At 45.3% G+C, this 24,428-nt stretch overlaps 1 protein-coding gene across 4 annotated transcripts in view; it reads right to left on the bottom strand.

Annotated features, from left to right (window-relative positions):
- Positions 1-12,749: 12,749 nt before the first annotated feature.
- ARMC8 (armadillo repeat containing 8) overlaps positions 12,750-24,428 on the bottom strand; it is a 182,587-nt gene continuing 170,908 nt past the window's right edge. For all 4 annotated transcript variants that reach the window (XM_068245238.1, XM_068245236.1, XM_068245237.1 and 1 more), the window contains 4 exons: positions 21,825-21,920; positions 19,999-20,071; positions 17,710-17,803; positions 12,750-13,522 (listed from right to left, as the gene is read on the bottom strand). In XM_068245238.1, coding sequence (XP_068101339.1) covers positions 13,489-13,522; positions 17,710-17,803; positions 19,999-20,071; positions 21,825-21,920 — 297 coding nt within the window. In that variant the 3' untranslated portion in view covers positions 12,750-13,488. The remainder of the gene's footprint in view (positions 13,523-17,709; positions 17,804-19,998; positions 20,072-21,824; positions 21,921-24,428) is intronic.

Below are 24,428 nucleotides of genomic sequence, written 5' to 3' on the forward strand. Positions count from 1 at the left end.
AAATTATAAGCTTGTAAATAGTGATGGACGCAAAACGGAAAAAAATGCACCTTTATTTCCAAATAAAATATTGGCGCCATACATTGTGATAGGGACAAAATTTAAATGGTGTCATAACCGAGACAAACGGGCAAATAAAATACATAGGTTTTAATTATGGCAGCGTGGATTATTTTAAAGCTATAATGACCGAAAACTGAGAAATAATGATTTTTTTTCCATTTTTTCTTATTAACCACTTGCCGACCGCCCCCAGCCGATGGGCGGCGGCAAAGACTGGGCCCAAACGACCGCAATACGCCCATCGGCGGGGGCGGCATCAGCGGTGGCTGTGCGGCGATCGCGTCATCAATGACGCGATCGCCGCCGGCAATAGGCTCCGCCCACCCTGCACGGAAACCCGCCGGCCAATTAGCAGCGCCGGCGGGTTTCAAATGCGGCGATCCGGCCAATCAGGAGAGTATAATACACTTTGTTATTGTAACAAAGTGTATTATACTGGCTGCCTCCTCCGCTGATGGTCACTCGTCGTGCGACCATCAGAGAGGACAGGCAGCCCAGTAAGTGAAGCACACACACACACTTTGACCCACACAGACCACCCGATCGCCCACCCCAGCCCTCAGAACCCCCCCTGACCACCCCAGCACACCACTGCTAGCACCCCACCACCCACCTAAGAACCCATCAATCACTCCCTGTCACTATCTAGGGACGCTATCCCCTAGGTTAGGTCCCTAACTGCCCCCTAGGGTCCCCTGATCACCCCCCCTACCCTCAGATCCCCCCCAGACCCCCCTCCCAGACCACCCCCCTGTATGCTGTATACAGCTATATAGCTGCCTTACCCACTGATCACCTGTCTATCACCCATCTATCACCTGTCTATCACCCCTTGTCACCACCACCCATCAGCGCAGACCCTAAACTGTCCCTTGGGGGCACCTGATCACCCACCCAGACCCTCAGATTGCCCTCAGACCCCCCCTCCTGATAACCTCCCCAGTGCATTGTTTACATCTATTCTCCCCTGTAATCACTCACTGATCTCCCATCGGTCACCCCCTGTGTCTGCCACCCATCAGATCAGGACCCAATCTGCCCCGTGCGGGCACCTAATCAACCCCCCATAACCCTCAGATCGCCCTCAGAACCCCCCCCCCCCAATCACCTTCCCAGTGCATTGTAGTTGATTGTGCTGTAATTGTATTTCATTGTGCTGACATTCAGTTTGATTGTGCTGTAATTGTATTTGATTGTCCCGTGATTGGCTTTGATTGTCCTGTGATTGCCCTGTGATTGGCTTTGATTGTCCCGTGATCGGCTTTGATTGTGCCGTGATTGGTTTGATTGGCCTGTGATTGGCTGTGATGGGCCTGTGATCGGCTTTGATTGTGCAGTGATTGGTTTGATTGCCCTGTGATTGGCTTTGATTGGCCTGTGATTGGCTTTGATTGTGCCGTGATTGGTTTGATTGCCCTGTGATTGGCTTTGATTGTCCCGTGATTGGCTTCGATTCTCCCGTGAATTGAGTGCCCTGTGATTGGCCTGCGATTGCCCTGTGATTGCCTTTGATTGTCCTGTGATTGTTTCTGATTGCCTCTGATTCCTCACTCGCCACCACCCCCCTGTCACTATCCTAGTGATCTAAAAACAGTGATCAGTGAAAACTGTCACTTTTTTTAGTATCACTAGTGTTAGCAGTTAGGCCAGTTAGCTAGGCTCCTTTGTGTCAGTTAGTGTTCAGCCCACTGCACCACAGTCACTAATTAGCGTCATCACTGTCGCTAATCAACATTTGTACTATATAGTATCTGTAAGTGATCATTACTGATCGCAGTCAGATCTATTAGGGTCACTAGGATCCACACAAAAAACGCAGTGTTTGCCCGATCAGGCCTGATCGTTTGCCTGCACTTGCGTTCAGCCCGCCCCACCGCAGTGACAGAATTTTTTTTCTGATCACTGCAAAAAACACTACAATAGCTGTGGCACTGTAAACCTCAGTTTTAATTTATTTTTTTATCAAAACTCAGTGACCACAGCTTTCTACCTCTCAAATACTCCCTTTTGCTAGGTAGGTGCTCTTTTTTTCTGGGTAGTCTCAGAGGAATACCCCCTAAATTTAGCAGACCACCATGGCAAGAAAGGGGTATTCCGATGATGAGGTTCTCAGGTACATGGCCCAGTCGGATGAGGACGATTGGGACGCCTCATTCGACGAATCTTCCGGGTCAGAGTTTGAACCTGAATTGAGCAGTGGCTCACTGACCGATAGTGATGACGAGGTTGAGGTCCCGGCTAAAGCCAGGCGTACCACACCCCATGTTGTTGGACCGCAGGTGGCGCAGGATCGGCCTCAAGGGCAGCAGAGTGGTGTTCGTGCTGGTCTGAGATTTCATGGTGGGGCAGGCACCAGCAGCACAACATCTCCTGGACCTAGCACCAGTACTTCCGTAGACCCTGGTGAAGTGGCGAGCACCAGCATGGAAGTTGAAACTGGTTCGGTGGCACGTGCAGTAAGATCCCAGTCGCAGCCACCAAGAAGACGGGCCCGTACTACCCCTAGTTTACCAGAGGTGCTGGCAAACCCAAATTGGCAATACCCTGATTCCGCCGCACCCGTACTTCCCCCTTTCACCGCCCAGTCTGGAGTCCAGGTGGAGACAGATAATCTAGGATCGGCCCTAGACTTTTTCTATCTGTTCTTCACCCAGGATCTCTTAGACTTAATTGTGGCAGAGACCAACCGTAAGGCCACACAATATATAACCGCCAATCCGGAAAAGTTCCTTGCCCAGCCTTTTCGGTGGAAACCAGTCCAAGTTTCCGAAATGAAAATTTTTTTGGGCCTTCTCCTTCACACGGGACTAGTAAAGCAGAATGTGTTGCGGTCTTATTGGTCTACGGACCCAGCATATCATGTTCCCCTGTACTCTGCTGCCATGTCCAGGACACAATTTGAGAACATCCTGCGCTTCCTGCACTTCAATAACAACGAAACCTGTCATCGAAGTGACCACTCTGCTTTTGACCGGCTCCACAAAATTCGACCCCTCATAGACCACCTGTCATCCAGATTTGCAGATGCTTATACCCCTGACCAGGACATATGCGTAGACGAGTCCCTCATACGCTTTACCGGGCGCCTTCGCATCAAACAGTACATCCCAAGCAAGCGCGCCCGGTATGGGGTGAAACTTTATAAGCTCTGTGAAAGGGCCACAGGCTATACATCTTATTTTAGGGTCTATGAGGGAAAAGACTCAAAATTGGAGCCGGTTGGATGCCCTGACTACCTGGGGAGCAGTGGAAAGGTTGTGTGGGACTTGGTGTCACCCTTGTTCCAGAAAGGGTACCATCTTTTTGTGGACAATTATTACACAAGTGTGGCCCTCTTTCAGCACTTAAAAATCGAAAAAATCCGATGCTGTGGCACCGTGCGGCCTAGTCGCCGGGGCTTCCCCCAACGGCTCATTACCACCAGACTTGAACGGGGGCAGAGGGCCGCCTTGTGTGCTGACGACCTGCTCGCGGTGAAATGGAAGGACAAGAGGGAGGTTTACTTCCTGTCCACCATTCACGCAGACACGACAGTTGAAATTCAACGACGAACTCAGGTCATTGAAAAACCCCTTGTCGTCCATGAGTATAATACTAACATGGGAGGGGTGGATTTCAATGACCAGAGGTTAGCGCCCTATTTAGTTGCCCGAAAAACAAGACGCTGGTATAAAAAAGTGTCTTTTTACCTCATTCAATTGGCAATTTACAACAGCTTTGTTCTCTACAGTAAGGCTGGGAGAACTGGATCGTTTATTCAATTTAATAAACAGATCGTGATGGAACTCCTGTATCCAGGAGGTGCCGTGGCCCAACCCCAAGATGCAACTAGCCGGCTGCATGGAAGGCATTACGCCTATCCAATTCCGAGTACCCCAGGTCAACGAATCCGAAGAAAACGCTGTCGTGTCTGCAGCAGGGCTGGAATAAGGCGTGACACCACTGTTTATTGTCCCACCTGTCCTGACCAGCCTGGCCTATGCCTAGGGGAGTGTTTTGAGAGGTACCACGAGCAGGTACACTATTAGAGAGTAGGGAACTCCACACACAGCGGTAGGCACACAAGGGTCTCTCAGTGCTATTTCACACTGCTGCGATGCGTTAGGGCAAAATGCCTAGCAAAAGTCACACTTTGCGGTCCCCCCCTACGCCGGAAGTGCTTGACTTAACGCTAGTGCATGCCTACGTTACTGCGTGGCTTCTGTGGCAATATCGATCGGCCCGGAAGTCATGTTGGTCTATGGCGACGCAGTTCATTACTAGGCCGAATGCTACTCTTGTGGTATTGCCTGAAGGTCTGTTTTGGACAATACGGTGCGGCGGGCTCGACCCACCGGATATGTCAATATGCAGTGTGAAACCAAACATCGGGTTTCCAGAGACCCTAATACACAGGGCTGCCAGAAACCTCTCTTTTCACTTGGGACAAATTGCGTAATGTACTTCGCCACAACTCTGTGCGATTTGCACTTCGCACATTGTTCCATGGGGGAGGAGAGGTTTGTCCTCGGGAGGCAAGTTAAAAAAAACCAAAAAAACAGGTAAGCAAAGAAGTTAATGTTTGGTTTGCAAAGTTAAGTTTTTTTATTAAAAAAGTTCAAAGTTTATTAATGTTAATGAAGTAATTGCTTTGCTGCTTGCTTGTTTTTTGGTTTTTTTTGTATTTTTTTTTCTCTTTTTCCATCCAATAACCTTCCAGGTGGACCGAGCGAACGACTAACCAGCTGCAGCACTGATGGTGCATCCTGACAGAACATTGCGCATCTGTCAGCTTACACACAAGTCGGTGCATGCAGTGCTGCAGGACGAGATTTCTCCTCCGCAGTCAAAAAGATACGTTTGCCGAGGCATATGGGCCGAGGAGTGGTGTTGGGGTTTCATATGCTTTGGCAAACACTTTGTATCAAAAAAGAACTCTGGCAATGATTTGTTCATTCACATCGATCGGTGTGAATGGATAAATCAGGTTTGCCAGGGCATACGAGCTGGTGGGTTTGGATTTTTGGGGTGGCAGCTCCTATGTCCTGGCAGACGCCTTCCCCTCCTTTTTGTATTGTTTTGTCTTTTTTCTCCTCTCTTTTTTCTATCCAGACCGACCAATCAGCTGCAGCACTGATGGTGCATCCTGACAGAACATTGCGCGTCTGCCAGCTTACACACAAGTCGGTGCATGTAGCGCTGCAGGACGAGATTTCTACTCCGCAGTCAAAAAGATACGTTTGCCGAGCCATATGGGCCGAGGAGTGGTGTTGGGGTTTCATATGCTTTGGCAAACACTTTGTATCAAAAAAGAACTCTGGCAATGATTTGTTCATTCACATCGATCGGTGTGAATGGATAAATCAGGTTTGCCAGGGCATACGAGCTGGTGGGTTTGGATTTTTGGGGCGGCAGCTCCTATGTCCTGGCAGACGCCTTCCCCTCTTTATTTTTTTCAAATTTTTTTGGCAGATATTTTCTCATCCACATTGATTGATTGTTTGACGTTCATTTTTCCTTTCAGCCCAGAGTGCATTACCCTTATGCCCAATATAAAGGCGTATAGCAGAAACTCCTAATACTGGCCATACATGTAATGATTGCAGAGACCCTAAAATGCCAGGACAGACCCCACGAATGATGCCATTTTGGAAAGAGGACACCCCAAAGTATTCCGTTAGGTGCATGCTGAGTTCATAGAATATTTTATTTTTTGTCACAAGTTAGCAGAAATTGTTTTTTTTTTTTTTTCCCCACAAAATGTCATTTTCCGCTAACTTGTGACAAAAAATAAAATTTTCTATGAGCTCACCATGGCCCTCATGGAATACCTTAGCGTGTATTCTTTCCAAAATTGGGTCATTTGTGGGGTTTGTTAACTGTTCTGGCAAGTGGGGGGGGGGGGTGCTAAATTGTAAGCATCCCTGTAAAGCCTGAAGGTGCTCATTGGACTTTGGGCCCCTTAGCGCAGTTAGGGTGCACAAAAGTGCCACACATGTGGTACCACCGTACTCAGGAAAAGTAGTTTAATGTGTTTTGGGGTGTATTTTTACACATACCCATGCTGGGTGGGAGAAATATCTCTGTAAATGGACAATTGTGTGTAAAAAAAATCAAAAGATTGTCATTTACAGAGATATTTCTCCCACCCAGCATGGGTATGTGTAAAAATACACCCCAAAACACATTATACTACTTCTCCTGAGTACGGCGATACCACATGTGTGGCACTTTTTTGCACCCTAACTGCGCTAAGGGGCCCAACGTCCAATGAGTACCTTTAGGATTTCACAGGTCATTTTGAGAAATTTGATTTCAAGACTACTCCTCACGGTTTAGGGCCCCTAAAATGCCAGGACAGTATAGGAACCCCACAAATGACCCCATTTTAGAAAGAAGAAACCCCAAGGTATTCCGTTAGGAGTACGGTGAGTTCATAGAAGATTTTATTTTTTGTCACAAGTTAGCGGAAATTGCTTTTTATTAGATTTTTTCACAAAGTGTCATTTTCCGCTAACTTGTGACAAAAAATAAAATCTTCTATGAACTCACCGTACTACTAACGGAATACCTTGGGGTGTCTTCTTTCTAAAATGGGGTCATTTGTGGGGTTCCTATACTGTCCTGGGATTTTAGGGGCCCTAAACCGTGAGGAGTAGTCTTGAAATGAAATTTCTCAAAATGACCTGTGAAATCCTAAAGGTACTCATTGGACGTTGGGCCCCTTAGCGCAGTTAGGGTGCAAAAAAGTGCCACACATGTGGTATTGCCGTACTCAGGAGAAGTAGTATAATGTGTTTTGGGGTGTATTTGTACACATACCCATGCTGAGTGGGAGAAAGCTCTCTGTAAATGGACAATTGTGTGTAAAAAAAATCAAAAGATTGTCATTTACAGAGATATTTCTCCCACCCAGCATGGGTATGTGTAAAAATACACCCCAAAACACATTATACTACTTCTCCTGAGTACGGCAATACCACATGTGTGACCCCTTTTTGCAGCCTAGGTGCACTAAGGGGCCCAACGTCCAATGAGCACCTTTAGGCTTTACAGGGGTGCTTACAATTTAGCACCCCCCAAAATGCCAGGACAGTAAATACACCCCACAAATGACCCCATTTTGGAAAGTAGACACTTCAAGGTATTCAGAGAGGGCTATGGTGAGTCCGTGGCAGATTTCATTTTTTTTTGTCACAAGTTAGAAGAAATTGAATTTTTTATTTTTTTTTGTCTCAAAGTGTCATTTTCCCGCTAACTTGTGACAAAAAATACAATCTTCTATGAACTCACCATGCCTCTCAGTGAATACTTTGGGATGTCTTCTTTCCAAAATGGGGTAATTTGGGGGGTATTTATACTATCCTGGAATTTTAGCACCTCATGAAACATGACAGGTGGGCGGAAAAGTCAGAGATGCTGGAAAATGGGAAAATTCACTTTTGGCACCATAGTTTGTAAACGCTATAACTTTTACCCAATCCAATAAATATACACTGAATGGGTTTTTTTTAATCAAAAACATGTTTGTCCACATTTTTCGTGCTGCATGTATACAGAGATTTTACTTTATTTGAAAAATGTCAGCACAGAAAGTTAAAAAAATCATTTTTTTGCCAAAATTCATGTCTTTTTTGATGAATATAATAAAAACTAAAACTCGCAGCAGCAATCAAATAGCAGCAAAAGAAAGCTGTATTAGTGACAAGAAAAGGAGGTAAAATTCCTTTAGGTGGTAGGTTGTATGACCGAGCAATAAACCGTGAAAGCTGCAGTGGTCTGAATGGAGAAAAAGGCTCTGGTCCTTAAGGGGCGAAAAGACTGTGGTCCTCAAGTGGTTAATCCTGTTAAAATGCATTTATAAAAAAATAATTCTTAGGCTTTCTTTGGGTGGTACATTTTGCTAATTAGTGGCAGAAAAAACAAGGTAAGTAGTGATAACGTTATTAGCGAATGAATGGGAGGTGAAAATTGCTCTAATGCATAAGGTGAAAACTCCCCGCGGGCTGAGGTGAAAGAAGACCGAGAGGGGCGGAGAGAGGCGGAGCTACTGTGCACAGCTCTGGCTCTTCCAGGAAGTGGATCGCAGAATTTTGCCCTGGTATTTCAGGGGCATAACTATCTCATTCTGCCGTGGGGATGCGGCGAATCAGCTTGTATCTTAATGCTGAAGATAACGGCGCAATAAAAAAGAGGTAAAAAATAGGCTTCAGACTCTCTTTAAGTGGAAATGGAGATTAGGAGATTACTTGATAACTCACACAATTTGTATATATTGTGCAGCTGTTCCAGAGAAATTTATTTTGGAAAAGTCAGCCACATGACCTAGTGATCTGTGCACAGAGTTCAGAGCGGCCATCAGAGTGGCAGTTTCTTCCATTCCTCAGAGCCATCACTAGACCCCACCCACCTCCTCCCTCTGTTCCATCCTGTGGAATGCAGGAAAGATGTTGGCAGGTTCACCTGCATGTCTGAAGGAAAAGCCTGGCTGGTGTCCCCAGCTAGCTCCTCCATACATCATAAGGGCAACAATGGCACGAGAGAAGGAGTTGGCCTAAACAGCAGTCTGTGAGCTGTCCAAACAGTGTCCGACTTTGGCCCAGGAAGTCAGCAATGCTCACCTAGTCAGCCAATAATAAAAAAAATTATAAGGCAAAAATGTTTTAGAAGCCATTCACAAAAAGCACATTGCAAAGTGGTATACCAGAAAATATGCATAAGCCAATGCTCCACCAAACCTATTCTACCTCAGTTAGTTTACATTAAAACTATCCCCAAAGCAGCCTCAACTGTACTAGATGTGACAGAGAGATGGGAACTTTCACTCATTGTTGGCGTCGCAGAATCAATGTTGATGATAGAAGATTCCTTTCCGGTCTCCAGGACACTTGACTCCGGTTGTATTGGTCCCCTCCACCCCCTTATTTTCTTTATACTCTCCTGCCTTTTTCTTCAGACAATTCTTTTTTCTTTTTTCCTACTTGTAGTGTCAGACCTAAATATATTTATCAACAAAAAATACTTGCTTCATTGTACGTAATGTACAGTGCCATTTCACATAATGCCTGGAACAGCAAATGGTATATTATGTTGTTTTGTTGGTAAACCAATAAAACCTTTTTTTCGTAAAAACAAAACAAAAAACATGAGCCTGAAGTAGGGTGTTTATGAAACTTTAACTGAAAAAAATGACCAGTTACTTAACTGGGGCTTCTTCCAGTCCCCTGAATTCTTTCTGGTCCCTCGCAGTTATCCCACGCTTTTGTCTGCCTCTGGTGTCTGCCTCCAATCACTTTATGTGCAGCCCTGTGCCTCTTCCAACGCGCTCCAGTAGCAAAACTAAGCAAAAATTGCTACCCTGCATGCGGAGAATGCTTCCTAATCTGTATAAGGAAGAATAAATACTAATACTAATCTGAGTAATGCATTTATTATTTGCTCAGTTATCTATCAGAGAAGAATCTATCTGTTGGGTTTGTCAAGTGATGACAGTCAGTAAGTGTATGGCCGGCTTATCACAGCAGAGGAGTACACAAATCCAGCGAAGTGAAGCAACTATCATAGTAGAAATCGAGATATGATTTTCCTTGAGGTTTCTGGAACTCCTGGATCCTCTAAAAAGAGGACCAGAAGTACAATGTGCAGTATCTCCGGATAAGTTAGCAAGCAGATAATTGTATATTATACTCACAAAGGTAGGTCACAACCACAGCCAGAGCATGCAGGAAAAGAACCGCTTGGTTTTCCAGGTCTGCTGTGCAGGGTAAAAGACTTATTACTTTTTTATTTGTTGTAACACACCTCAATAGTTTTATCGGAGGTGCCCGGTACATTAAAAACAATTAAAATCAGTTTCAAAAGAAGAGGCGGTGTTGGTGTTTGTGGGCTCTAGCCCGTTTCCTCAGGTCAATCTGAAAAAACAGTACCTTACAGTCTGGATAAATAACCGTGAGACTAAAGCGCTCACACTTGTCTAGCAAAACTGTAAGGCACGTCTTTGTTTTAGATTGACCCGAGGAAATGGGCTAAAACCCGTGAAAACGCATTGTCTGTTTTATTGCTAGAACGAAACTTAATTTCCAGTAAATACAGCCTTATTTCTTCAGGAGAGGTAGGACCCAGGGACGGATCAAGACCAAGTTGCGCCTGGGGCAAGGTCAGGTTTTGGCGCCTAAAGGTCAGGTTTTGGCGCCTAAACTGCCATTCATTTTTAAGAATTCAACAAACTGCGCCTGGGGCAAGATACCCGCTTGCCCCCCCCCCCCCCCCCTCCTAGATCCGTCTCTGGTAGGACCAACACTGCTTGTTTGTTTTAAGCTGATTTTAAGTGTTTTATATATACTGGGTGCCTTTGATAGTGCCCTTTAAAATTGTACCATAGTAGAAGGAGATAAACAGGCAGAAAATTTTCCTTTCAACACTTACGGCCATATGCAATTCACTTTTCATCCAGGTTTTCTCCTAGGAGATCATTTTTCATGTTTAAAATAACTTTTCAGCATTCTGCAATTTAAAAAATATCAAAAGTAGGGAAAAAAGGTACTGTCAAAATTATTCAGAGTTGTTTTTTGCTTGCTGGTGGCTTAAAGGGTATTTTATTTCCAAGGTATGAAAATATGACCGAGAAGAAAACTTAGGAGAAATAGTGAATTGCATATGGGCCCTAGTATCTTACTTTATTTCAATGAGTTTGCTCCTCTTACACCCATTGGTTGAATTCTCTATGGGACATCTACCAAACTAAAAAGGAATCCAAAAACAATTTAATGGTCAGCTAAAACAGAGGCATCAGTCACTAAGGTAGTGGTATCTGGTGCAAAAATCATCCCTGCCATCAACAAATATTTATTATTGGAGAAACATTTGATAAGTTTAAATACCGGTAAGCATTGCATATTTATGCAACCAATGCACAAAAGTAAAAGGATTTCCACGTTTAACATCACATTGCTGAACTTTTGCCTATGTTTTCCTATCTGAAACTGAAACAGGGCTGTTAGGTAAGCAAAGCAGAATTTGGTGTACAAGGTTTATAGGGACATCTTCAGATTGTATACAGACCAAATGTGCTCGTCGGACTTAAAGGGAACCTTAACTGAACGGGGGGTAAAGAGTTTCACTTACCTGGGGCTATTATCAGCCCCCTGCAGCAGTCCTGTGCCCTCGGAGCCGCTCTGGAATCCTATGGTTCAGTTAAGGTTCCCTTTAAGACTACTGAGGTGTGTTACAACTTAAAAAAGCAACATCTGAGGCGCCCGGTACATTAAAAACAATCAGGGCCGGTTCTCTCATGAAACAATCATGCATCAGGCAGCAAAGACTACAGGGGCTGCATGTTTGTAAAGTATTGACACTAACAGCATGCAGTCAGAGTAGGAGGAGAAGTGAGAGGAGAGTGAGGTGAAGAGGTCATCATTTGGGAAAAGCAGCTTGTTGTGCTGTGTGAGTTGTCTGGCAGTGAGTGAGGAAGGGAGAGGCTGGAGAGCAGCAGTGTTTCCTTTGACTTGCACAGCAGAAGGGAGGAGGTGGCACTGCTGTCCTGACTCAGGAGGAATGGAGTGGCTGAGGTTTGTTTGTCACAGACTCACAGCCAGCAGGAGTGCTATTGTGTTGAGCTGCAGCATGTCATGTGAGAGCATTAAATGAAGCGGAGTAAATTGTTGGGTGCTGTGCGATCATTCCAAATGAGGTGACTCAAGTAGCAAAAAGTCTAGAGCCGGCCCTGAAAACAATTCAAATCAGTTTAAAAAGGAGAGGTGATTGTGCAAATGTGCTTGTCAGACTACCATCTGTGCAGCAAGGTTGAATGTCTGTGGGTAGCTGGCAGCTTTCGAAAAAAAATCTTCCATTGCACCAATTTCTTTTCAGATAAGTGATATAGTTTGTACACTGTTTTGTACTGGCCCGTGGCTCTAATAACTACAAGCGTATAGGAAAGAATGACTGGGTCTCCACCTGGTTTTCAGCAATTATAGTTTCTTTATTTATAGTTCCATAGCACAGCTGCAAAACGTTTCGGCCTGTGGGCCTTTCTCAAGTGGATTTAAGAAAGACCTTCAGGTTGAAACATTGTGGAGTTTTGCAATTATACTGTAAATAAAACAGACATAATTGCTGACATCTAAGTGTAGACCCGGGCATTCTTTCCTATACGCTGCGTATTTCTGCTCCCTTGGTGGATCCAGGTGTGAACTGGTTGACTCCCATGTGCATGAATCTGGAGCAGTGTGAGCACTTGGGACACCCTTTCCTGCTCCAATAGATAAAAGGACAGGCAAACATTCCGCTTATCCAATGTAGCCATGTACCACTGGCCAGAGCCGGGACAAGGTCCTCCAGCACCCAAGGCTGAGAGACCAAAGTGCGCCCCCCCATCCCTGCCACCCCAGCCGTCACACACTGATTGCTATTAGACTAAGAGGTGCCCCAGGGCCCCCAACACCTTAATATCTAGTTATATGGCTTGCAGTTACTGCCATGTATCCCCTTTTCTTATTTCTTTCTGCTTCAAACACAATTAGGAATGACAGCTGAATGAATTCTGCGCCCCCTCCTACACTGCGCCCTGAGGCTGGAGCCTCTCCAGCCTATGCCTCGGCCCTGCCACTGGCCATAAACCAGCATAAATGGAACATTGATTCAGAGTGCAGTGTTGGCGATATAGGTGTATCCACTGATGCAAGTTAAAAATAAAAACCTCGAAAAGCTATTAAAAGAAAAGAATTTAATGAGTTCAGTTTTGACTGCACAGGCAAACAGTCACCTGTAGAAAACCAAAAATATATACAAAGACTCACTTCAGAAATTCATATATTTTACTTACAAATATCTGTACGCTCAAAAATTTAACATAAACTTTAGGGGCACTTATTGTCCTGCACGTCTTGTGCATGTTTATATATATATATGTATTTATATATATATATTTATATTTATACACTGTTTTTTTTATTAAATAACATTATACAAACTGTATAGAACTTTGTATTTTTTCTCTTTCTTTTTGTTTTCTTACAGCAACTTCTCTGCCCTGGGATGATGACTGGGACAAAATGTAGAATCAATTCCAAGTTCTTGTATGTTAAATCTTGAAAGGTGTGCAAGCAAAGGGAGGAAAAATAAGAGGTTGAGGTATTTAGCCACGCACACAAAAAGATTGCAGAAACAGCATTAAAAATCCATAGTAGCTCAGAGGGAAAAAAAAAAGTCAAAACAAAAGAAGGTAATACTAATAATCCATAGGGGTGGAAGGATTATATAGAAAGTAGTCCATTATGCAGCGGCAGACTGAGCCTTGCATTATAAGCTGCATAAAGCAAAGAGAGTCCAAGGTGACTGTGTGCACAAGAGAACCAGACTATGTCTTGTCCATCCATAGATGATATGGAAAAGGTGGTCGTCTAAGAAAAATAGGTGGTGTGTGGAAGGCCTGGATTTTTCCCAAGATCACGCAGTGTATTGCTGTAGTGCCGTTTTTGCCCTGAACAAAACATAAAAGAAAACGTAAGTTCATTGGAAATTATCAGTCATGTATGAAAAATATCTAGTACAGTGTTCTCCCCAGAATTTTTTTCCAGCCACGTGGCATGAGAAAGTAGCCGGGTGGCATGAGAAAGTAGCCGGGTGGCATGAGAAAGTAGCTGAGTGGGGTGAGATGAAAGAATGCAGGGCCAGTGCTTCTGTGCATATTTCTGTTTACAGCAGAGGTGGAGTTGAGCCGATGACAGCCAGATGCTCACCACAAGTAGTCGAGTGAGGAACCTGCTAAAAGAGCCTAGGGAGAACACTGCAGAAGTTAAGTAAAAGAAAAAGCGCTGTGCATCAAAGCAGTATGCTTGCAAATATATTCCATGAATTTCACATACAGACAGCAAAAACAACAGACCCCTGGGTCTCTGAGGAAGCGGGCTGCTCATCCCGCGAAACAGCTGTTAATCCATCAGTTACCCCTGTTGTTTTTGCTGTCTGTATGTGACCTTTATGGAATAAATTTGCAAGCATACTGCTTTGGTGCACAGCGCTTTTTCTTCTACCAAACTACTGGAAATTGCAAGCTGACTGCACATTGTAGCTGAAGCAACCAAGGTCACACTTTTCACAGCCAGTTTTGAGTGCCAGCCTATCTACCTTCTACCTGTCATATATATATGCAAAATATATAGGTACAGTTACACTATAGGTATACTTGCATCACACGCAGTGCCAGTACGGCACTGTAGGCTGCTCTACCATTTCCTATAAGTCTTTTGTCTGTAGATCAGAAACAATTTCTGCATGATGCTGGGGCACATTTTTATTATTATTCGTCATGCAGACAGATGGACAGGAAGGGTGGACAAACAAAAGACAACAAGATAGTGATAAAACAGGACTACTTCCTACCTACCAGGGATGGGACAAGGTTCTCCAGAACCAGACATGGAGATTCCAAAGTGCTCCCCCCATATAGGTAGCAGATGTGACCCTAGTATTCGCTAGGTTACCCCTACCCTCAGTATGGGTACCCCTCATATGCAGTTTTGAGCAAAGCGTGCTGCAGAACTTACTTACCCCATGGCACTAGGATCTCTCTTTAACCCGGTCGCCAAAACCAATTCTAGGCATAACCCAGTCGTGCTTAGTGAATCAATAATTTTGACTCTGATTCTCGAATACTGACTCGCTCTGCCAGTCCCCTCAGTGGCTGCCTGTCACTTAAAAGGGTACAGCTCAATATCCAAACTCTTGCCGCCAAGAACGGTACAGTCCCTAATTAACTACACTTAGAGGAATCAGGTCATCTAGTGGTGGGTCGGCTTTACAACGGCTGCAGCACAAATCTAGCTGAAGTCTACCCAGGCCTGCCCTAGACTGTAAGTTCAATTGGGCAGAGCTCTATTTGCCTTTATGTTCTCACTGCTGAGCAAAGTAGTTACATATCTTCCACCTGCGTGTACGATGCATTGCTGACCTGTTCCATTGTCATTTACCTGTAGCCCATTGCCTAGTAACCGTATTTTGCATTTTCCATTGTACAGTGTTACAGAAGATGCGGTCACTATATAAATCAAAAATAATAACAACAGCAAGGCCACACACACCATTCTCCTGATGTCTGATAAGAGGATATAAAGATTTTACTGCTAACATTCTGGTGTAAGATACCAAAGGACACCTTTAAAGGATACCCAGAGTGACATGTGACATGATGAGATAGACATGTGTATGTACAGTGCCTAGCACACATAATTATGCTGTGTTCCTTTTTTTCTTTATCTGCCTGAAAGAGTTAAATAGTTAGGTATGCAAGTGGCTGACTCAGTCCTGACTCACAAGGAAGTGACTACAGTGTGACCCTCACTGATAAAAAATTCCAACTATAAATCACTTTCCTAGCAGAAAATGGCTTATGAGAGCAAGAAAGAGGTAAAGGGGGAATTTCTCATCAGTGAGGGTCACACTGTAGTCACTTCCTGTCTGAGTCAGGACTGAGTCAGCCACTTACATACCTGATATTTAACTCTTTCAGACAGAGAAAGAAAAAAAAGGAACTCCGCATAGTTATTAGTGTGCTTGGCACTGTACATACCCATGTCTATCTCATCAGGTCACATGTCACTTCATGTATCCTTTAAAGGTCTAATGCTGGGCATACACGGCTCATTTTTGTCGCTCGATTCTCCGGTTCGATCGTTTCGCTGCTCGATTCTGCAGTCGATTCTCTTATCTTCCGCTCATTTTTCTTATCTTGTTCCATTCACTGCTATCTGGAATCGAGCGGCAAAACGATTGAGCGCGAGATCGGACATGATGGAAATGATCTATCGAGCCATCTAAATGGCTCAAAAAACGAGCTGTGTATTCCCAGCATTATGGAGTCCTTTCCTTGGCAGATAAGGGATGGAACAGCAGGGAACTACACAATATTAACCACCCTGGCGTTCTATTAAGATCGCCAGGGCGGCTGCGGGAGGATTTTTTTTTTATTAAAAAAAAACTATTTCATGCAGCCAACTGAAAGTTGGCTGCATGAAACCCCACTAGAGGGCGCTCCGGATGCGTTCTTCTGATCGCCTCCAGCGACCAGAAGTAACAAGGAAGGCTGCAATGAGCAGCCTTCCTTGTTTCGCTTACCTCATCGCCATGGCGACGAGCAGAGTGACGTCATGGACGTCCTGACGTCAGCCGCCTCCGATCCAGCCCTTAGCGCTGGCCGGAACTGTTTGTTCCGGCTACGCTGGGCTCAGGTGGCTGGGGGGACCCTATTTCGCCGCTGCACGCGGCGGATCGCCGCGCTGCGGCGGCGATCAGGTAGCACACGCGGCTGGCAAACTGCCGGCTGCGTGTGCTGCTTTTTATTTCATGCAAATCGGCCCAGCAAGGCCTGAGCGGCAGCCTCCGTCGGTAATGGACGAGCTGAGCTCGTCCATACCGCCCGGCTGGTTAAGCAGATGGTTTTAACATTTTGGCTGATCGATAAACATGCAGCCTTTTACATTTTGTCTTTTTGTGACTATACACCTGACATTCACACTATACTTTATTATTCAGTTTATTACAGCATCCCTTACTAATGTATTCTGTACGCTTGATTATTCACATCATATAGTAAATTAAGACTGGCCGATTTTGAAAGTTTGTAGGAAAGATTTTTTTAGTGGTCAGAGTCCATACAGCACAGAGTTAAGGGGCCCATACACTCAGCCGATTTTCTGGCCGACCGATTGATCCAAATCGATCGATCGATTGCAAATCGGTTGGCCAATCGACCGCTCGATGGCCGATTTCAATCGATTTCGATGGATTTCCATCGAACTGGCAGGGTGGAAAATCTAGGTCGATCTGATGAGGTTGCTTATCATTTTGCATTGGCCTTAATGGAAATCTGATGGCAAAAAAATGCCATCAGATCGAATTTCAATAGATTTCAAACTGAAATCTATTGGAATTCTATCCTGGTAAAAAATGTTCTAAAAACACATCAGATAGATCATCAGATGCATTTCTTATCTATCTGCTGCCAATCTGACGAGTGTATGGGCACCTTTAATAAAAGAAAGAATCTGATTGCTCATTATGAGTAAGGCACTTTGAAGAAAACCAGAGAGAAATGATATTAAAAGATGTATACATACCTGGGGCTTCCTCCAGCCCCATCCGTGTGGATCGCTCCCACGCCGCTGTCCTCAGTCTTCTCCATCTTCTGTACCAGTTCTCCTAACTTCGGCCAGTCTGCGCAAGCGCAGTGCGCTCTATCCAGCGTAGAATAGTACTGTGCAGGCGCCCAAAGCAAGTATCTGCAGTATTGTGCATTCTGCACAGTGAGACACCCAGCATCGAATGGATGCATCACATGGACAGTGGTAATGAGAAGAGAAGGGGCGGAGATGAGCGTATGTGAGGCAGAGCTACAGAGATCAGTTATGCCTCTTCCTGTTGTAACAGTAATTGACCAAGCAGGTCAAATACCTTTTCCAGTGATTTTGGAGTTTGGGGCTTAAATAGTCATGGGTATAACAGTAGGTAGGAATGAAAGAAAATATATACTTTTACACAGTAAAAAAAAAAATAGTTGCTTCAGATTAGCTTTAACACTGTGTGTAATGAGTACTGTGTGCTGTAACTGGCAGAGAAACATGGACCTCCAACAGGCATAATAAACTGCATAAGGAACTATTTTGTACTTACTTATCACAGACATTTGGATCTGATGATTGGCTAAGCTTCTGAAGGAGCTCAACAATCCCAATTTCCCGTAACTTATCCTGGCGCTCTTGTGAACCTTTATGAAAAAAATAACACAATGTAAGAAATCTATATGAATGTGTGAACGATCAATTACAAAGGTGTGAGCTAGGGTACCATTGCTGGTCAGGAAGTGTCCAATGCTAAATTTAGCTTAGGTTGAGATAAGAGGGCTGGGCCGAGGCAGAGACGCAAGGGCACAGCACAAACCCCTAAGCGATAGTGCCCAAACCTCTGCCCTGTCTGCTGCCTCCTCCGCTCTCTCCAGACACCAGATACAGACTGCGAGCAAGACCGCATGGAAACATACCCGATACGCGTTCCCACACCGCTCAGCTGCACTAGTGCTGAGCTCCTGTCTCATCCCCATATGGGCATATAGTGTGCTGTGCCGTACTACAGGTCTGGCTTTAACTGATGATATGGCTGCGTATGGATATTCTCAGCTTGGGACAGACCTGTAGCACAGCAGTGCACATCACGCGCGGCGCGATACAGTGAATAAGGGTGTGTGTGTGTGTGTGTGTGTGTGTGTGTGTGTGTGTGTGTGTGTGTGTGTGTGTGTGTGTGTGTGTGTGTGTGTGTGTGTGTGTGTGTGTGTGTGTGTGTGTGTGTGTGTGTGTGTGTGTGTGTGTGTGTGTGTGTGTGTGTGTGTGTGTGTGTGTGTGTGTGTGTGTGTGTGTGTGTGTGTGTGTGTGTGTGTGTGTGTGTGTGTGTGTGTGTGTGTGTGTGTGTGTGTGTGTGTGTGTAATTATAGCACATCCGGCTGTCTACACGGAGAAGGGGGGGGGGAGGCGGAAGGGACCTAAACTGGGAGGGACCCCTACCTTATACTGAGGGCACATCTGGCTATATTGGGGGTGGGGGGGAGGTCCATACTTAAATCTGGGGGCACATCTGACTACTATACAGGGGAGGGGGGCTACCTTATACAGCAGCACATTTGGCTAGCTGAACCTAAATAGGGGCAGGCACAATTTGCAAGGGAGTGGCACACTTTGGCATCTCTGCATCTCTTGCTGGGGAACCTTGTCACTGGATAAGGGGTTGTACTTCATAGCAGTTTCTTTATATGTTTAGGGTCACTGTAAAGGTTAACACTGATTTAGAAAAGGTGAAGACACACGGGACCCAGGACAGGGGGACACACGGGACCCAGGACAGGGGGACACACGGGACCCAGGACAGGGGGACACACGGGACCCAGGACAGGGGGACACACGAACCCAGGACAGGGGGACACACGGGACCCAGGACAGGGGGACACACGGGACCCAGGACAGGGGGACACACGGGACCCAGGACAGGGGGACACACGGGACCCAGGACAGGGGGACACACGGGACCCAGGACAGGGGGACACACGGGACCCAGGACAGGGGGACACACGGGACCCAGGACAGGGGGACACACGGGACCCATGACAGGGGGACACACGGGACCCAGGACAGGGGGACACCCGGAACCCAGGACAGGGGGACACACGGAACCCAGGACAGGGGGACACACGGAACCCAGGACAGGGGGACACACGGGACCCAGGACACAGAGGGGGGAACTTATAAAGACACAAGGGAGATACAAAGCTTACAAGGGGGACACAGGGACATAACAATTGGGGGGGAGATGCACAAAAAATATACTAATGTAATATATACTAATACTAATATACTCTTGCCACACGCCTCCTCCATCAGACTCCCGTCTTTGGGAGTGTACTGTGCTTGTGCAGTAATTAAAATTGCTACTGCGCGTGTAGCTTCCAGTGACGGGCATGCAACCAAGGAGACGTGCGCAGTGGCTGGCAACTCGCGAGTTCATCCTGCTTATGGAGGGGGACACCAGGGCAACAAAACAGCATGGAATAACGGCGAGGAACCAGGAGGACTTCAGAAGGCTGGAAGAAGCCCAAGGTAAGTAACTGGCTACATTCAATTTGACTTAACACTCCCTTTAAGTATAACAAATTCAAGAAACTACTACAATTTTTTTTAAGCTGCATGTAACATCTTTATGCATTCACTAGACACTGCCAGCTTTGACCTCATTTTAGGGTAAAATTAACATATTAGTTGTGAAAAATACAACCTGGTTTGCCAGCGCCGTCTAATCTCATAAGATACCAGCCAGATGGGTCAATGATTTTCTTATGCTAATAAAGTACTGATAAAAGTATTCTTTACGGGTAAAACTATGATAGGGTGCAAGAATAGAAGATAATAGCGTCCGTACCTTCCTCTTCATTCCACGTGAGATTGGCAATGCAGAACATTGCTGCCAGCTGGAGTTTCAGGTTGGAATGACCCTGTGATGTGCAAAGCAGAGGGAGAGCATCAGCTGCGGATTTAGATCTCATTCCTTGTCTTGTTCTCTGAGAGCACTGCAGTATGAAATTACCTGTTCCCTAAAACTCAGAAAGCTGATCATACACCAGATGAAAAACCGCACAAAACAGCCAGCCTTTCATGGCATGATAAAACAGCAGCTATACGATTATATTTCTCTATCTATACTGCATTCTGGTGAAACCCCCACCACCACAAGTAAGTTTTCCAGAGAATACATGAAGAATACACTCAGAGCTAGGAGGATTCTATCTAGGGGTCCTACATAACAATAAACACTCAAAACAGTAAAAACAGAAAAAGCAACCCCCCTTCCCCCCCTCCTCAAAGTTTCTAACCCCGTCTTACAACAACATTCAAAGCTAAAAGACTAACTTTTGGCCAGCCAGTGTTGTTGTTTTTTTCCCAACGTTGTTTTAATCCTACCGAGTAGGCTGTAATGCAGAGAAGGCACAGGGATCGCTTTCATATTTACCTGTTCTGGAAGACACTCTTCCATCACTGAGCAGTGCTGCAACGCTGACACCGTCCTCTGGATACTGATCACGTCATATCATGTGATTGGAACCCAGAAGAGGATGTCAACATTGCAGCACCCGCTCGGTGGAGGAAGAGGAGAACCAAGCCAGCATCCGGAACAGGTTAATATGAAAGCGCTCCATGTGCCCAGCTCTGCTTTAAGCTGCATTAGGCAGTTCGAGTTTAGCCAGCCTCTGCTGCCCTGGCTCCAAGTTGTCTAAAATGGGTCAACTTGGGTGGGTCTGCTAAAAGGTTAAAGGTGGCATACTGACTCAAGACTATCATCTTATAGTCCTTCCGGACTATGAAATCATAGAAAGGCCGTTCAATTTCAATTATGGATACCTGACAAACCCCACTTACCCAAACATAGATTGCCCTGTATATACATTCAGAGCAGTGTGCAGCATTACCACATCATAGGTTCACCAGTCTGTAGGCCTGGAGTCTCTCTTTACTTTCATTCATAGGATTCAGTCAGTGGCGTAGCTAAGGAGTTGTGGGCCCCGGTGCAAGTTTTACATGGGGCCCCCCAAGCACTCTATACATAACCATTGATGCAGCGCAATAAAATCTGCCAATGGCAACTACAGTGTCAGAGGTGCAAGAAGGGAATGGGGAGCAGTTTGTTCATGATTACCACTAATCAAAGTATCTATAGAAGTCATTATTATGAGCACAGGACAAATAGAGAGCTAATACTGAAGTTGAGGGAGGGCCCTTCGGAACCCCTCTGGTCCAAGGGCCCCGATGCATTCGCAACCTCTGCAACCCCTATTGATACGCCCCTGGCATTCATGGGATTCAATTCAGTTCCAGTGAAAGGAACTCTGAAAGCTTCAGGATATCAAGACAACCGTTTCATGCTTCCAATTTTGGGCATGGCCCAAATGGGGTAAACAAGAACCACAATTCAAAGAAAGAACTGGAACTCCACCTGGAAAATTTGTAAACTTTTGCTTTACTTCACATATCAGTGACAGCAAGCACAGCGTTTTGGTCACTCAGACACTTGATGAAGGTCTCAGCGACCAAAACGTTGAGCTTGTTGTCAATGTGATATGCGAAGTAAAGCAAAAGTTTTAAATTATCCAGGTGGAGTCCCAGTTCTTTCTTTAAAGAGTGGCTTATTTCTTCTAACATTCCAGATGACAATACCAGAAGCAGTTTCAGGAAAGGAGGTTTGTCACTTACCACATAATACTTTATTTTCTGTAAGATATCGTCATTCGTCATGATAAGGTCTTTTGCTGATGTGCCATCTGCTATGTTGGCGAGTATACACAACGTCTGGAAGACAAACAAAGGCCTGCATATTATATCTCTGTGTGCCCCACACCAATACAATACTCCTGTTATAAGAGAAGTATGGAGCATGCCATAGCTGACCTCTTTCTGACAATGCTAGCTTCCTGGCAGTAATGTAGATCCTTTGGCAACAATACTTGTATGCAGAACACTTAACCTGCGTTGCTTGTTCTAATGGAATGGTTTGGAAATTAGCATAGCCCAAGGATTGGCTTAACAGCCAGGAAACCCTATTCATGAGGAGATCAGCACTGCCACCATTACAATTTTTCATGACTGATTTACTTGGAAAGAGATTTTGAAAAACGTTCAAACACACTATGCTACTTTTAAAATTAGCTGTCACTTGTACTATTAAAAAAGACCCCAACTCAGGATTCCTGTAGTTACCAAGTGCAGAGTTTTGTGTTAGGCTCAACAGTTTCTTTCAGGTGAAAGACAGCAAGTATTAACAAAAAAGCTAAGAAACAAAGTGGCGTGCACCATCCGTCCTAATCCAAGGGTCGGTCCCACCGTCTGTTCCGACACCCGACCTCCACTCCCACTGCTCATTAGTGATGTGGCGAACTGTTCGCAGCCAACAGGCCATGGGGAATGACCTCGAGGTCATTTCCGCATTTGTCATATTACGCATTACTGCGCATGCTTGATTGCGCGGCCGCCTGGAAAGCATCCAAACCACCAGCCCTACCAACTCCATACAAGACTAAAAAGATCAGCGTTTAAAAAGACCATCAGCATGGCTATGGATATGGAAAAGCCAAAGCCTCCTGCAGCTTTATACCATGCGCTACTACCTACCACCAATACAGTAATAAGTCTCACAAAAAAAAAAAAGGATTGCACAACAACCAAATAAATCTTTAGAAACTATGTGGTCTGGGCGCTCCACCCTTACCCTTTTCCTTCTTACCCTTTCAATGTGTGTTGGTTGTAACCAAGGAAGTACCTCAGGGGATCGCTATACACGTGGGGGGTATCACCTCCCTAAAGTAAATAGTTGGAAGTGTGTACAGCGCTCACTCTGTGCACTTCAATTCAGGAGCTATATCACAGTGTTTGCATCTAATGCTAGAAAACAGTCAAAAACCAGTAATATAGAACATGAAAAAAATATATATATATATATGACAAAGAGTCTCTAAGACTTGAGAAACAGTTCAATAGGCAATCAACCATCAGTGTCCACACCCTAGGATCGATGTAGTGCACTCCCAACACAGTCAACACAGTATATGCTTCCCGACGCTGCCGTACTGATTAGTATGCAGTAATACTCTCACCGATGTTTAGAGGCTGGTACCAGTGCTGCCAGCAATCAAGCTTGTTTGAAATACCCCGCAGTTCCAGTGACCTTCTTCCTGCAGATAGCTCAGAGAAATGGAGGGGGAGGGGAACAGGGGGTGTACATAGCGTAAACCAGTTTGGATACCAAAATATCAACAATCCCTCCACCAGTGCTATGAAACCAGTGCTGTTAACGTTCACATGGCACCCTTTGAGGACTCAGTGTGTCTGCATGCAGCCCGTGGCACCATGAGAGACTATAAATGCGCTCACCAGATTCCTATGCTGACCCTTTAAAGACCAGCTGTAGCGCTTGTGATGCCTGCTGCTGCTTGATTCACCCTCGTGCCTTGGCTGTATTCCTTAAAGACTCTCTCCGATCATCGACTTTGCACTGCAGATCCGGCGACTGCTGCAGCTCGAGTCCTCGCAAAGATACCCTGCAAGCCTGGAGCTCCAGGCTTGCAGGGTATCTTTGCGAGGACTCGAGCTGCAGCAGTCGCCGGATCTGCAGTGCAAAGTCGATGATCGGAGAGAGTCTTTAAGGAATACAGCCAAGGCACGAGGGTGAATCAAGCAGCAGCAGGCATCACAAGCGCTACAGCTGGTCTTTAAAGGGTCAGCATAGGAATCTGGTGAGCGCATTTATAGTCTCTCATGGTGCCACGGGCTGCATGCAGACACACTGAGTCCTCAAAGGGTGCCATGTGAACGTTAACAGCACTGGTTTCATAGCACTGGTGGAGGGATTGTTGATATTTTGGTATCCAAACTGGTTTACGCTATGTACACCCCCTGTTCCCCTCCCCCTCCATTTCTCTGAGCTATCTGCAGGAAGAAGGTCACTGGAACTGCGGGGTATTTCAAACAAGCTTGATTGCTGGCAGCACTGGTACCAGCCTCTAAACATCGGTGAGAGTATTACTGCATACTAATCAGTACGGCAGCGTCGGGAAGCATATACTGTGTTGACTGTGTTGGGAGTGCACTACATCGATCCTAGGGTGTGGACACTGATGGTTGATTGCCTATTGAACTGTTTCTCAAGTCTTAGAAACCAAATAAATCTTGATGCAGAAAATGGAAAATAATGGACCTACAATGCTCAGCTAGGGATGTCATTTTAGATAGCACTGCATGTGTTGACAGAATATAAAAGGATGCATTAAACCAGTAAAATGAGAAGTTCTCCACTTAGATAAG

The sequence above is a fragment of the Hyperolius riggenbachi genome, chromosome 7 (assembly GCF_040937935.1).
Source record: "Hyperolius riggenbachi isolate aHypRig1 chromosome 7, aHypRig1.pri, whole genome shotgun sequence".
In the NCBI taxonomy this organism is placed as follows: Eukaryota; Metazoa; Chordata; class Amphibia; order Anura; family Hyperoliidae; genus Hyperolius; species Hyperolius riggenbachi.